Source organism: Pundamilia nyererei, unplaced genomic scaffold, assembly GCF_000239375.1.
Source record: "Pundamilia nyererei isolate P.nyererei 1_Seehausen unplaced genomic scaffold, PunNye1.0 scaffold00192, whole genome shotgun sequence".
Taxonomy (NCBI): Eukaryota; Metazoa; Chordata; class Actinopteri; order Cichliformes; family Cichlidae; genus Pundamilia; species Pundamilia nyererei.
Genome location: NW_005187593.1, coordinates 1,056,848 through 1,073,515, shown reverse-complemented (window position 1 = coordinate 1,073,515; position 16,668 = coordinate 1,056,848). Strand labels below are relative to the sequence as shown.

The window sequence follows — 16,668 nt, the reverse complement described above, 5'->3', positions numbered from 1 at the left end:
TGTGTGTGTGTGTGTGTGTGTGTGTGAAATCAAGTTTATAGCACTTATCTATCAAAACTAACATTACAGCTACAAGTGTTGTCCAGAAACAGTGTAAAATAGCAAACTGGGAGGAAATTACAAAGTAATCGATTACTGCAATGTTAAAATTAGAACAAGGTACAATGTGATTTCAATTGTAATGCCATTCATCCATTTATCCATTCATCTTCTCCCACTTGTCTATTTCAGCATCACAGTGGGGTGGAGACTATCCCGGCTGCCATAGGGCAAGAGGTGGGGTTCACCCTGGACAGGTCACCAGTCTGTCGCAGGGCTAACATAGAGACAGACAGCCATTCCCAATCAAATTCGCAACTCAGTTGTAATAAATAACCTAAAATTAACATTTAAAAATATAAATGTTAACAAAATAAGATGGAGTCTAGCTAGGAATGTCAAAAACACAAAATTATACAAATATTTATATTTTTAAAAGCCTTGGAATAAAAAAAAAAGTTTAACTATATATGTCTATCATAAACCCATATACAGTTGTAGCTCATTTTTAAAATGCCAGCAACACTTTAGTCCCCCTTTTTTAAAACCTGGTCTCAGACCTTTTTAATAGTTTTCTAATATAGAGACATAACACAGTATACAGCAATATACTCTACATATAATTACACAAAGCACTTCAAACTAAGGTAAATCTAAGAACACATTACTGAATAAATTACCATTTTTTTAAAAAAAATGTGACTGGACCTCATGACTAAGGAAACATGTTTATACGATCCACTCATTCAGCTTGCAAAAAATACTAACAATCTATCATCATGCCGGGAAAATCATGATAATTTTTCTGTTACCAGGCAACCAAGGCTTAATAAGTGAGGACAAGCTTCGGAGCGCCACGGTGCATGTAAGAGATGCAGCTGACAGCTGCCCACCTCCACCACTCTCACCTGAGTTAGTCAGCAAGATATGCTGCATTGCATCAAGAGGTCGTGGCAGACTGCTGGAAGATGAGGTGTGCTAATGGTGGCATCTGCTTAGGAACTCTTTATGAAGCGTTCTTCATGCAAAATGCATTATCATCCTTTTCATTTTCTTTATTGGGGCTCCATTTCATCACTAGCATCAGAAACCTTTCTTTTTTGCTTAGATAACGCTATATTAAGACAATAAAAGTCTTCCTACATTGGTCATTATCTGTAATAAATACTATTAAGGGGCCCAGCGTGCCTCTGTGGAGGCTCGGGACATAAATAAACTCCACTGCTTTGGTATAAAACCTACATGATGCAGTGTGGTAATCTTATTGTTTATTGTGTGTCAGCCAAACAATGAGAGGAAGATACAGCCATGTTTTGTTTTACACTTTTACCACGTCAATCACTTTTGCAGCAGTGGGAGTCACATCCTCTTTAGACCCTCTTAAAAAAGTCCAGTGTAGGTTTGTCAGTTCAGGCATGCAATGTGATGTCATGCTAAGAAAATCTGAAAGGGCCTCTGGCGTGGCAGGCAGTGTGGACAGATGGTTGGTCCAGCTCAGATGTACAAGGAGAAACCCCAACAGAATGGATGAATCATCATTCCACCAACTGTTCCTCTCAGCAAGTAATCAGAATTCAGCACATTCACGCTTTGTTTTCATGGCTGGACAAAAATATTGTATCATGGAGAATAAACCATTCAACAACAAAATCTTCCAAGTGCTGCTAAACCTTGACACAGAGGCACGGAAAGACTTCTGATCTGGAAAAAGCTCAGAGCAATGTTCTCTGGAGAGTGAAATATTTATAAGGATCAGACATTAAAGATTGTGGTGCACCTTAAGAAAGTTACTTCTGCTGCAGACGCTTCACGTCATACTTAAAAATCAACATTAGGGGTGGAAAACAAGCACAGCAGAAGTCTAATGTTAGAAATGCAACATTTTATCCAGGTTCTCAGAAAATTTCAGGAAGGTGGGTTAATATTATCTTTATTAGCTGAACAGAATAAGAAACATTTCATTAAACACCCAATAATAGCGTTTTTAAAGTCTTACTTTAAAATGTTTTATTTAGTTACAGCAAAAATAAAAAATAGTGCAATCGTAATAAGAACACTAGCCTGACCTGTACTTAACTAAAGAAAAAATGCGCTGCGCTTTTATTTTACAAAATTGCACTGTTATTCGTGAATACAGGTGAATACTGATGCCTATTATTATTTATAGGTGTTGCTATGATTTTACAATTGCATCCTGCCTTTTCTTTGGCCAGCAGAATGATGGATGAATGGATTTTCATGGTGAAATTTAGCAAGCAAACTCCTGTAGTGATTAATCATGTCCAGAGAAGCTTTAGAAAGGTCAAATACATCAGTCAGTGAACAGACTAAAGGAAATGCAGAAAAGCTGATACCTTTGCATACATTAAAGCACATACACACACACACGCACAAGAAACTGAATTCATGGTACATCAGTGACCTGTTCACATGAGGAATTGTGTGTTTATACAGCTACTGTACAAAACTTTAATACATTTTAAAGCTGTGAAATTCATCTACAGATGACAGCAGGAAGAATAAAATATAGCATCACTGCAACGAAGCAGCTAGTAGTATTACACAGAAAAGCTTATTTTTCATAGAGCACAGAAAGAAACTGCTATTTTAGATAACAGTATGAACACTTTAAAATAACAGCTTAATGCTGGCAAGGTAGCAGCCAGCGTCTTCTTTATGCTTAATTTAACATCCACTCATTGATCTTTGAATCTTTGAATCTTTGAATCCTCATTGAATCCACTCATTGATCTTATTTGATTGGTGGATCTGAGTTTTATGCGGTAGAATTAAATTATTTTCGTCTCCCTGCGTTATTTTAACACGGAATTTGTCTATTTTACCATTTGCGCCATGTGTTCTCTCAGTGGGAACCTTCCTCTCATCCTGGCACTGTCGTGACATGACACTGCAGCAACGCCACTACAAACAGCAGATTGGCTGGCACAGCAGCCCGCAATAGTGTGTTTTCCACTGAACTGTTGTGTTTCACCAGCTCCAGGTAGATTCTGCTGAAAAGCAGCAGGTAGCTCCTCTCTGTCAGTAACAACTGATGGATACGCGGATTGGCTCGTTCCAGCCCGCCGCTCTCATGCTCCTCCTCTCCATCGGAGTCCTGCCTGCGCTGCGCTTGTTGCAGTGAGCGCGGAGGGTTTGTGCGCTCTCGGGTTATGAAGTTGTGGACAGGAGGAGAGGATATCGGTGACAGCAAGACGCGCAGAGGAGGAGAAGAGTAGATGCTCGTTGGTGTCGTTCCACTCTTCATTCTGGGGAATACGCTTAAATCGGGAGATTGCGGCGGAGAAACGCGCTGAAACGAGTTTGTGGCATTTAACTGGGAGACCAAGCATACCCAACAGTATGCGGTGCAGTTATGGCAGGCAAGGGTAAGACAGTCGTGAGGACGCTGGAGGATTTAACGCTTGATTCTGGTTATGGTGGAGCCGCGGACTCGGTTAGGTCGTCCAGCGTGTCGCTGTGCTGCTCCGACACGCATCAGTCCATCTCGCATGGGGGAAACTGCTGGCATCTGACGGAATCCATGCACAGCAGACACAACAGTTTGGACACAGTCAACACCGTCCTGGCGGAGGACACGGAGATACTGGAGTGCTCGGGTCACTGCGCCAAGCTGCCCGAGCTGGAGGAGGTGCCATGGACCCTGGGCGAGGTGGAGGGCGCGCTGAGGAAAGACGAGGAGCTGATGGTGGGCAACCCGCCACCGGAGGTCCTGGCGCGACTGTCGACTCTCATTAGCCGTGCGCTGGTGAGGGTGGCCCGGGAGGCGCAGCGACTCAGCTTGCGCTACGCCAAGTGCACCAAGCACGAGATCCAAAGCGCCATCAAGGTGGTGCTCTCGTGGACCATCTCCGTCAACTGCATCACGGCGGCTCTGAGCGCCTTGTCCCTCTACAACATGAGCACCGGGGACAAGTTCAGCCGAGGCAAGTCCGCGCGCTGCGGGCTGGTCTTCTCCGTGGGGAAGTTCTTCAGGTGGATGGTGGATAGTCGGGTGGCCCTAAGGATCCACGAGCACGCTGCCATATACCTCACCGCCTGCATGGAGAGTCTGTTCAGAGAGGTTTTCACCCGCGTCCTGCGCAGCGCGCTCGTGGAGAGGGATAACGGGATCCCCAAGTTTACGCTGGAGTCAATGGAGCAAGCCATCTGCAACGACTCGGAGATCTGGGGTCTGCTGCAGCCCTACCAGCACCTCATATGTGGCAAGAATTCAAGTGGTAAGCCATGTCAGTGAGTGGTTAACTGTTTGAAACGTGATTGACGTACATTTGGTGGTGTGTGCAGAGGGCTTTTTTATCACCTAAATCACCATATGAGTAAAATCAATTTGCCCCCTGAAACAACTTGTTTCCAAAATGGAAATCCACGTGCTTCAGGAACTGTCTAGAAACAAGTGGCTGCCTCTTTAAATAAGCCATAACTATGACTCAACTGGGATGAGGCCTGATGTAGAAAATAATTTTCTTTTCAAAAGCTATCTTCATCTCAAGTTCTGCTCATTTGTTTGGAGGATAACAACACATTTTATTTTATTTTTTCCTAATCTGCTTAGCGTACCCTCTTAAGAAAAGCAATATGACTGTAAACTGTGTTATTATGCTGGGGAATAACCACTGCTTATATTGCTAGTGTAATTCCATACCCAAACAAAAGGGCTTGGCAGTTTTTGAATATTTATTATCCTCAGCTTAGACCTCAAGGCCAACCTCTGAAACAGTATCTTGGTTGTTGCAGCCTCAGAGCAACAGCCAGACTAGACTAGGTATTTATGGTGAAAAAGATCAAACAAGCTCAAACCTCTACTTCTTTGAAGCTATTGTGCTCTCAGACTGTCATTAGCAGCACAGATGTTAATGAGTGTTTTTGATAGACTATAGGAAATGCATTTATGTATCATGATGTGTGTGCGTCAGGATTTTTTTGCACAAGCAGGCTTTGTGTTTATATTGTGTGCTGGCCTTGTTGATAATGCTACAGTCTCACTCCAGAAGGTGTAAGCTGTCAGTGTGGGCTGGCCCTCTTGTTTTCAATGCCCTGAATGAGTTGGCTGAAAGCAGAAGGGAGTTGAAATGCTGTTCTCCAACTGAGAGCCAAACTGGGCTGTGTAATACTGGCCAAAGAATCATAGTGCAACACTTTGGCTAGTTGCTGCAGCGCGATTGTTTTCTCAAGACATGGGTTCAAAAGAAGAGATGGATGGGTTAGCTAAGAGAAGATTTTTTTCTTGCACATGTGTGACCTATCTTTCTGAACGATTCCTCCGTAATGAGACCAGAGAAGATTATTCCAGAAGCAATCTGAAGAAAAATGGATATGAGATCGTTCTCACAGATTCTTCAGTGAAGTGAAATGATCTGAAATTGAATGTCATGGATGCAGTTCTTTTCTTTAAAGATGGGAGTCTTTTCTGTCCCCCAAATCCTCACGTGCAGTGTAGTAACTTAAAATGCATCATTGCATCTTCATATTAAAACAGATCAATTCCAAAAAAGTACTGTTGCTATTGAATCTGCAAGCTGCTTGGCATCCACCTCTACACCAGTTGTCTCTGACTTGCCCTATTATCTCCCAGGTGTGTTCATTGACTAGTGGGGAGGCATTGGTTATCGCAGTTTAAAAAATAATTACTTTCTTTTGGCTATAGTAGTCCTAACTAAAATAACATTTTAAAGAAGTTGTAAGGAAATGCTTACACATTTTTAAAAAGCTCAACGTTGAAGCATGCACATTTTTCTTTAATCTGCAGTGATACCAAACACTGAAAAACAGCAAATCCTGTGATTAAGAATAGTCCCAGTTTCATTTTCTGTCCGTTTGTTAGATTAGGGTGAGCTTAACTGAGTCATTCATCCTCTTTTTACATTGTTGTTTTTCATCATTTTTATTTTTTTACACAACTGCTTTGTCTTGAAATTGTAAAAACATGAATTCTGTGTAGATTGGATGTTGAGCCAGGCATGCATTCCCTCTGCTCCACCTCTGTGCAGTGCATGATTTTCTGGTGGTGCAGAGGAAGATATCATTTGGAGTCACACAAAACAGCGTGATGTCATTTTAAAACAGTTATCAAGGCAAAATGCGTAGATTTAAAAAGTACTGTTTTCCCTTCCCTGACCCAGCAGTGTTATTAATGCATTTCAAAGATGAAGAAGACAAATGTATTACTTTGATTTTATGCCAACAAAGGCTGCACTTTGAGAATTATTTAAAACTGAGTCATCAGACCTGCGGCCAAATAATTAACCACGGATATTAATCTAATAATCACTGAGGTGTCTGTGATGGCTTCTTTTTGGTAGCTTTGGTGACGGCAGTGAGACTGGATGTAGTAAATAGAGAGAGCAGGGGAGGCCTTCTTGTGACCAACATGATCTTTTTGTCTAAAAATGTCACCTAAGGAACAAAAGCACCGGAGTGCCTAATGATTAAACCCACATTGCTCTACACTCCCACTGACCATACGTGACAGCCTCTCTGCTCTGACTAATGAGTAGAGCATAACGGAAGCTTTTCTTCACCTCCTTTATTTCCAGAGGTGCTTGCAGCTGCTCAACCTGCTGAAAATTCTGGATGTTTCCAGAATATTTGCTGGTAAAACAGGCAGTGTGAAAGGTTTGGGAATGTTTGAGCTTATAAGAGCTTTAATTTAACTTGATGACTTTCCACGCTGATAGCCTAACCAAAAGTAATTCTGAAATGAGTCACACCTTATATACCCAACTGTTATGGGTGGAGGAGAAGGTGGAGATGGAAAATAAATAAATAAATTAGGGCATCGCCAACTGAAATTTGTCAGTGTCTTTATGAATGATTCATTTCCAAAATGAAACGAGTCATGAATCATTTCTGATGTGCTACTTTACATTCAGCGGTTAAAGAGTGGTACATTTTGAGGTGTGTTTTTGTCCAGCCTGTTAGCCCTCTCAAGTCTAATCTATATCTGTGTAATTTGTTTTATTTCAATTGGTTTCCCAAGTTTGGGCAATCAGGGAACAAACACATGTTTATTCTAACTGACATACATAAACAACTATTCACATTTTCTTTCAAAATACAGAATTGATGCTCCAGACCTCAGAGGGTTAACTTAGCACTCTCTCGTACCTCTGTTTTTGGTTATAGCCTACCAACTCCTGATGTGACTTTATAGGAAATGGTTTACTGTGTTGAGTAGCTAGTTAATAACTGCTTTATCTGCTCTTTTGTACAAGGGGGATTTTAAGAATACAGCTCTTCCTACTTCTAGTCTGACCAATGTTAAGCTGTATTTCTGCTTTTCCACTATTAAGGACCCACAAAGTCTATATAAGGGTTTCGAAAGGGAGAAACTCATAAGTGGCCCCAGACAAGACTGCATTCTCTGGGGCTGACAGTTGAGTTTTGCTTTCACTTGCCGCTTACCTTTATTTTCTCTCAGCTTGGTTCACCTAAAAACCAAAATGATTAGCGTGAGGCACTAAAACAACTTGATACAGAGCTAAGTGTTGTCTTATTTTCAGGTGCGTTAACTCTAAACTTAACTACGCTATAACTAAACCACATGTCGGGTAGTTTTCTGGAAGATTGTAGTCTCAAACCAAAGTAGTGAGTAGTCAACAGAAAACCAAAACAGTGATCTTAAACTTGTTTAAAGCTGCAGATTCAGGTAAATCTCTCCTAATTCTTTACAACAAGCTCCCACTTTCACATGAGATTTGCAAAATATCAATTATTGCCACTTTAGCTCTTACCTTAACTACTACACCCATGTGGGGTCCCAATTTTGCCAGCACTTAAATATTTTGAGTTGATTTAGGTGCATAAAGTGTCATACCTTGTGCATTTTGGAAGGATGACTGAAATTTGAAGTATAACTGTGTGTAACTGTGTACATGACTAGTAAAATAAGGGCACTTCCTTCATTGCTTTCTATGTAAGCCTGGTGCATCAGGTTTCATGGAGAGGCAACTGTCCTATTTCCCTGCACTAACATGGGTTTACCTTACAGGAAAGCAGTTTTATAAGATTAACATCCAATTTCTGCACCTTTTCTATGCCTTCTGTGCCTTACAGATGCCAACTGAAGTGATGCATTTGATGTGTGTTGCGCTTAATCCTACATCATTGTGTATCACATATATGTATATTTCAACACATAAAGAGGTATTGCACAAACATCAAATCTAAAATGTTTCTCGATGTTGTCTTGTTACCTGATGACATGTGACGTCAGAAACAAGCAGCGTGGTCATCAGCTTCCCGACCCGCCTGCGTGATGTTTAAATTTGGCATCCTGAATGACTTGATTGTATCTGATTATGTCTGTCATTCGCCGTGACCTTCCCCAAGGAACCAATCCAACCTCCGCAGGACAGATGACACAACATAATGGTATTGCATAGCCTGCTATAGTCTGTCTATTAAATTAGCAGCAGGGTGATGGTTTCCCTCCTTCTTCCCGCTCTGTCTTTCACACCATATTTTATTTTATTTTATTTCATTTTCTCATGGTGGGGGGAAGCGGGCTCAGTGTTTGCATATTTGCTTTCCACTGTGGTTTTTAATAAGCTCGACTCATAACCACATGATTTTGGCAAAGCCTTTTGTTGTCCGTTATTATTTTCTGCCCGTCCTTCCCCTCCTTTGGGAGGGGGGATACTCGCAGATGAGCCGACAGATTGCCATAGTTCTGATGGAGATATGATGTGAGCACCCGGCAAGGCATGCTGGTTGTGATGGAGTTTGATGTCATGGTAATTTCATAAGGCCAAGGGCTGCACCCACAACCCTCCACCCACGTTTCAGCAATGATCAGTGATTGTGAAGTTGTGTGAAGTTGTTTTCCAGGCCAAGATATATTTTATGAACAGCATCCATTTCCCTCCATGTTACTGGCTTATGAAAATATTAACTTTAATTTCTTATGCTTCTAGGTAAATATTCTGATAGGAATTCCACACGTACAAGTCAGCTGAGACCAGCCTGAAATTGTTGTGGTTTTATTACTTGCTCTGTGTCATTGGAGCGTGGATCCCCTTCCATTTTCAGGAAGTAGGTGAATGCACTGGGTCACGATGAGATAATAAGAGGAGTGTGGGAGTAGTGAATGCTTAATGCTGTGAAGGAGTCAAGTGCAGGAGGAGAAACCAGGCTGGAGTGTCAGCTGCAGGAGCTGTTGCTGAGGGGGCATTGGCCCAGGTCCCTTAGAGATATAATTACCATGCAGCTCTCTTTAATTAACACTTGTGCTTATCTGGTAGTCATTAAGATTAGGAATTAGTAACGGGAAACACCAGGGAGCTGGAGAGAACAAAGATGGTAATTCCTCCCATTCATTTTTAATACCCGTTACTCGTAGGCCTGCGTCGGCATGTTTGATCCAATCAGTCTGTGTGGCCGAGATAAAACGGCTCCTAGAAATTCAGACCTGTGGACTTTCTTTGCCTTGGATTCTTATGAAACAAAGCAACTTGTTTCATCACTTGTCCTTGTTGTTAGGTAAGCTACTTTGGGCTGGTCACTTAATAACAAGGTGTCGCTTCAGCGGGTAACTCTGCTTGTTTTATGAATCTGTTGCTTAGCAAATGTAGCCACATGTACTTTTCAAGGTATTTTTTGTAATTACACTTAAAAAAATTAACCATTTTATTGAACTCATATAGATCACATATAGGTTATATATAGGTAAAATTAAAAGGGTCACTATTTTACCAGTCGGTGTGCAAATTTTTTGGCCTTTTTTTTCCTAATGAGGTTTTTTTTAAGGCAGTTAAAAAAAGAACATGTTTATAATTTCTAGGCCTGGCTAACTATAGTTTATACTGATTTTATTGCAGACATTTCTTTTACATCCAAAGATGTCAATTAAATTACAGACGTTAATTTAAAATAAGATTTCTATTAAAAAAATGCTCAAAGGCATGGCATCGCGTGAATTGCTAGTCTTGGGATATTTTAGCCTTAAAACAGTCAGAAAACACCTAATAACACACTAATACGTACACCAGAACTATTCGGTTAAATTTCAAAAGATTATGGTTTATATGAATATATGACAACAGCATTCGCAGCATTAACCCCGCACAAGGAAAACTGCTACTTAAGGATACCCAGCACATTCAAATATAACAGCAAAGAGTCCTGACCAAGCATCCATTTTTAATGAGCCATATCGTGGTCATGACCGTTGTGTTGGGTTAAGCCTGTGGCTTGGGAAAAAGTGTAGTTTACTGACAGTTATTGGAAATGAGGAAGGACTCCCTAAGTTTAAAGCCACATTTTTCTCTCTTCTTTTTTTGTATTAGTTTCACTTTAATTTTTTTTATGAATGTAAGCTATAAATCAGAAAACCAAACTCATCTCTGAGGCTTATATCAAAACATTTAAACCAAAGAGTGACTATAAAGCCACTAGGAATTGACTGGATATTATACACGTACATTGTTTTAAATATGAATTTGAGAGCCACATGTTAAATACAAAACTACTTAATGAACATTTCTTTTTTGTCTCAGTATATTTATTGAACTACATCTCGGTTTTCAGTTATATTTATTACTTGAACATCTGTCCATTAACCTGGTAATTATATGATGGTGGATGCCTGGTACAAGCTAAATAGCTGCACCAGTGTTAGCTTAGCACCACGTAAACTAACTCACTAAGGTGTTAGCTAGTGAGCCGCTAAAGTGTTAGTGCTGATTAGCTCTTTCACAAGCAGTATTAGCAGGATAGAGCAAATACTGCCAGTGAATTTATCATAAAAAATGATCATAAATGAGCACTAGCTAATGCCCATTAGCATTAGCTATATTTTAACACATGCAGGGCCTTGATGAAATCCAGTAGATACTTCCATATTCTCAGACTCTCCTCACTGTTTGAATAAAAAAATATGATGTTTGTACCGGTAAAGGTAAAAACAGGTATTATAATAAAAATATCTAACATAACCAATATTCTTAGTATGTAAGTAAATAATTAAGGTATCTAGATATATAAGCAAAAACTTGACACCCAAAAAGTGTGAGTGACTCATGTCCAACAACAAATCAAACTGAGTTGATTAGGTAGTTCAGCATTAAGTGGTACTATCTGTTTTCCAGTGTAGCAAAGTGGTTAATGGCTCAACTTATAGTCACGCTGTGTTATCATATATTAACTTAGATTACTGTTTAATGTGGAGCAAAGATCCATGGATTACTGCCTCCATGCTGCAGATGTACGTGAAGTCATGCACACTGCCGTGCATAGACATGTACGGACACGCCTGTAAGATGCTCACCTCGGCTTGCACGTTGAGATGTTTCCATCTAAATCAATCCATCCACAAATAGAAGAGTTTGTTAAAACTCAAACCTGATATTTTAATGGGGAGCAGCAGATCGACACAGGAATATTTAACTCAATAATGGGGTCTAGAGACACAAACGACAGTAGTAAAATCATCAGTACTCCCACATTACAGAAGAGGAAACAGGTTTTCTCAGGAATCCTGGTGTTTTGCCAGGCCTTTCACTTTTAATTCAACACGGCAGCTCTTTGTTTTTCTCACTTCTGCTGCACTGGAAATCGTTCACCTTCATGTCATCTGAGGTCACTTGGTTAGGGTTGATTCACATTGTGCAACAGTAATCTCTATTTAGTATATTTTCTAGAACTTAAAAAATAAATCTCTCTACTATCAGAGACATTTAGAATACTGGTACATGCTCATGCTACAGTGTTGTTTGGCTTCTTCAGGATTCTTATCTATAGATAAGATGCACCTGTATGCCAATTTTGTTTGTTCAGATCTTGATTGTATCGGAAGACTGGGACAAGAAACTCACAGACAGATGGGAGTTTATATTCTAGTAAAGAAAAACATAATTATGCATTAAGAATTGTGTCCACGTTGGACAATTGTTCCTTGTTAGGAAGTGAGGTGACTGGTGGGAGGGAGTTGAGTTGTTTAACGTTAGCCATAACCACACCTTAAGTGTGAATGAAGTACCAGGATTGATTGATTAACTGCATTGTAATAATTCAAAAGCCACAAATAAGCCATGCAACATTTTATGTCACAACCAGATTTGAAATCAGTCTCTCATTCATTAATTAAGGCTATTTCTTTGGTAGAACACAGAACAAAAGCATTATGTGCAGCAGAAGTGAAAATAAATCGATATAAAACTCAAACATGGGAACTGCTCTTTTGTTGACTCATGTCATCAGCAATGCTGTGTATTCTAAATCAGTTCTGCACATTTGCATTTGTGGTTAGAACCACTTTATATCTTCTCTATATAGCTACAGCTGTATGTAATGTTTTCTCCCCAGTGTCGACTCTTCCGTTATCACACCAAGTCTGTGGTTGTTGTCTGCACATTTTTGATCACACCTTGAGCACAAACAATTTTAAGGGGCTTGGCGCTTCCCATATTTAGAAATTCTTTAGTAAAAAGTGCTATTATTATAGTTTTTATTCCAATAAATATCACTGTTCATTGCTCATTGTTCCATGAGCAGGAAACATGACTTAAGCAAGTGTCCGATTTTGAAAGTCAGACCTTTTTTGCATGAGCCTGACCAGTTGTGAAATGGTTGGTTTTCTGTTAACACTGATGTCATTCCTGGACAGGGAATGAGGATGTTAGTCTAACACACACACACCCCGCGACATATATTGAGTCAGAGATTGTTTTTGTCTTTTGGGGAATTTCTCGATTGCTTGTTGTGCAAGCAGTATCACTTGGGATTATTTTTCCAGTGCTGTCCAGGGGATTTTCTACACATGGACAAAACATTTTGCAACTTTATGTAGTCACACATCAAAAGTTTTGGTAAGAGAGAAAAGAAAAGAGCTGTGTGAATGCACTCTTGAGTTGTTTCTTTAATCAGCTGTCTGAAAACAATTGTGCAATGGAGGATGGAATAACAATAGGTTCCGCAATATATTAATGGTTGGTTTGTGTAGTCATTCAGGACTAATGTTATTGGTCAGATGACTTTTATTGTTCCCGCACCATGTAAGTTGTTTGCAAAAGCAGCAGGCATCAATCACAACATCTCCCCCGTGCCCATTTTCCTCCCTCTGGGTTTATTTCACACAATTACTGCATACTCCTGCAGTTTAACTTGTTCAAGTGTGAAGAAAAATATATTTAAATCAGAAACAAACACACAATCTCCTCTTGTGTGATTGTTCTGAACCTCTCTGCAGGCTATGCTTATATCTCGCTCCAGAGCTTGACTGAAATTTATGTCTTTACTTTTAGGGGACATATTTGTGAAGACAGCTTCTAAGCTTCAAGGCGTGGGGTGGGTGTTTCCCATGGCAATGGCTGACTGACTTATAAAGGAAGCCATAGTGCTGTATAGCCCACAAATCTTGTCAACAAGCTTATCAACAAAGCTCACACAGAGAGGCAAAGTCAAAATGTCACACCTCAGCTAGTCTTTGTTTGTGGGGCGTAACTATCATTCTCAGTTTTTTCGTTCAAAAAGAAATCAGCCCTGGAATTTATTGAATGAACTTTCATAAAAGTAGAATCTAAATTGTGGTAGATTAATAGATCAAATGATGTTCTTTAAAAAAAAAAATCTAATTTAGGAGAGAAAAGTATTAACCTCTTTCTGAGCCATCTTCCCCATCCACTGTACGCTTACACTTCTCTCCAGTAGATCTGGTGTCCTGTACATTTTATGAGAACCTTTCACAAACAGGAACTCTTTTATGTGTTTCTCCTTTAACCCATCTACAAAGTCTTTTATGTTTTTGCTTGTGGTTATTCTGAATGTCTTCAGTTGACCTCAGCATGTTTGTACCCTCGTTTTAAAAAGCGTCCTGTAGGGCTAGATGGTGGCCGGTCACATTTTTATTCAATGTGAAAACTGAGTAAGCCGATGTTTCCCAGCAGCCCCTGATAAGCTTAGATTACAACAAACTATAACATGATGACTTGGCTTTCACTTGTCTGTCCCTCATGTGGTAGCAGGAGTGATTAAAGGCTCTCTGAGAATCACCAAGACGGGTTTTTCTCGTTGCTTTTCACGCTTGCCCACATTTAAGAAAGATGCAAACTTCACATTGATGAAAACATGTCCAACTAAAGGTGCAATTAGATCTTTGTTCACCTTTGTTTACCTGTATTTCATGCATGGATGAGATTCAATAAGCTGGTTTTAAAGGATCAGAAAAGAGATTAGGAGTTAGCCTTTCTACCAGATGGATGATTTCATCTAATAAAAAAAAAAAATTCAAAGATTATGTCTGTCAGCTGCTGGTCAGTGGTGGCGAATCCTCCTTCACACAGTTTTATGCACACGCTTACTAAGAGCACATAATTTGTGTGCCTGTGTGGAATTGTATAATGCTTGTGTAATACTTGTAAGTTATGTACCAAGAAGCTGCTAAATATACAGTCTGAGTCTTATCTTCAGTCTTACAGACAGAAAGCAGCAATGCCAGCAGTGTGATGGAATTAAATGGTATAGTGTTATATTGAAAAGACTTTTCTACATTAGTGGTCAACAACAATGTTTATTTGTTTATTTATTTTTTAAATATGAGTTTTACTGGTTCCGCTTGTCCTTAAATACCTCGTTGGTGTGACAAAATTCTTCATCTCTAAAGCAATAATAAAAAATTCTATACACACAACAACACTGTGCATCAAATTATGTCCCGACCAATAATGTTTTTGTGGATTGATACTGATTTTAAGGGACTAAAAAACTGCTTAACATACAGCGGCTTATATTCTTTTTAAATGTATAAGCAGTATGTTAGAGCTGGTTTGAAAATTCAAAACAGTGGTGTCACTGTTTATGGACATTACAGCAATGTGTGTCATAAACTAGATTACATCTCACTGTAAAACCCCAATGCTGGCTGAGTTGCAATCTTCAAATCCATCTCAAAGTTTGATTACTTAGCCTCTCGGTTCAAAAGCCAATATTTTGGAGTTTGGGATGTAGCCAAAATATCTGGATATCAGATAATGCATACTGAATATCCGGTCCAAGTCCTCTTGTTCCATAAGACAGTCATAGTTTATGAATGCTAACAAACTAACAGAGCTAAACTGTTGTCAGACAATAGCTGATTGTTTTCTTCTGCATAAGGACTGTTTACCTGAAACTGGTCACAGTCTGCTCATACATGACCCGTCAATACTATTTGACCTCAAGCAACTAAAGACAGACAGCAGAGAACGTCCAGTTCCAGTTCAGCATATTCATATGTAGCTGTGATGTCACTCTGCTACATGTGCTGCAGGTGGTGCTGCTAGTATAAGGAGAAGTATAAGGGGGGATATGAAGCTGGTGAAGATACCTAATTTACTTTACCTTACTTGGTTTCACTTTGTACTATTTTTTCCCTCAGTGAAATCAAACTATAGAGATATTTCATTAACAAAATGTATTCATCTTGTAAAATCCAATAGAACTGTAGTTAAATCCAATAAAAGTACTTCAGAATATGAGATTTTTCTGATGTGATGTATAATAATGCTTATAGTGAGCCATTTCCTGGTCATTTACATACATACATACAAAATAATTTTTGTATGCTCTAGTCCAGGCTATAAAGTCCCATTAAAAAGTCCTTAAAAACTATCACGTGTCAAAATATCCAGTCTTATTTGTGTATCCTATTTATGCATATTTTAGTAGGCTAATGTGAAAATAAAGTCGAGTCAGTGGAGTCACGTTTTTTGTTTGTTTTTGTGAAGGTGACTTAAATGTGTCCATTGCCTTCCTTTATTTGGCATTTTTATCAATATTTATGAGCTTTAAATATATTAGTGGAAACAAGAAAAGAAGGGCAAGGGCAGAGTGAAGCTCTGACCACTAAAATGGACACAGACAAATCGAGCTTCCCGCCCATGGTGCGTGTCCATCCGCAGCCTCCTGTTCCCCGAGCCACAGGGTCTCAGCGTGTAGCGACAGGACAGTCGTGCCATTACAGTGCTCAATTAATGAGGGGCGAGCGCCACATCGCTTTCTGACTGTTCCCAGGTGGCGATGGGAAATTAGGCTCCTTGCTCTGGGGAGAACCATCTGCTTACCACAGTGACACAAACCAGGCCAGTTGTAGGGGATACAAGGATGTTTGGGGAATGGAGTCTAGGGGAATGCCTCTGGTGACTGAAGACCCACGCTCTAACATATCAACCATCCTTTCTTCTTCTTTTGTTCTTTGAGTCTACAACTAAATCCTGCCTTGACAAGTGCAAACGCCAACTCACACAGCCCATAATAGGAAAAGAAACACCCTTGTTTTGTTTTTAAAGCCCTAAGTTACATAAGCTGTTTCTCTGTGACTGCTCCTCTTTAAAACAGCGACATTGACGTGTACTCCCACTATACAGTATTCTTGAAATTTTAAAGTGAAACTAATGTCCTCATATGGAAGATGTTGCAGCTTTGCTCACTCTTGTGTAGGCAGGGACACTTCCCCCACTGACAAAGCATTTTTTAATGATCATAATATAATAAAATGCCTTTATAATGATAAACATTAAAAGGAAAGCTACGGGGGGAGCTTCAGCTGTCTGTCACTGCACAGTTGTTGGACCCACCAGCCCTGCTTTTCTTTAATTGGACATCTGAGGCCTGTTTTACCCGTATTATTATTTTTTT

At 39.8% G+C, this 16,668-nt stretch overlaps 1 protein-coding gene across 2 annotated transcripts in view; it reads left to right on the top strand.

Annotated features, from left to right (window-relative positions):
* The first annotated feature begins 3,164 nt into the window (after nucleotides 1-3,164).
* Nucleotides 3,165-16,668, top strand: part of LOC102195353 (ankyrin repeat and BTB/POZ domain-containing protein BTBD11-A) — a 236,889-nt gene continuing 223,385 nt past the window's right edge. For both annotated transcript variants that reach the window (XM_005747263.2, XM_005747262.2), the window contains exon 1: nucleotides 3,165-4,277. In XM_005747263.2, coding sequence (XP_005747320.1) covers nucleotides 3,413-4,277 — 865 coding nt within the window. In that variant the 5' untranslated portion in view covers nucleotides 3,165-3,412. The remainder of the gene's footprint in view (nucleotides 4,278-16,668) is intronic.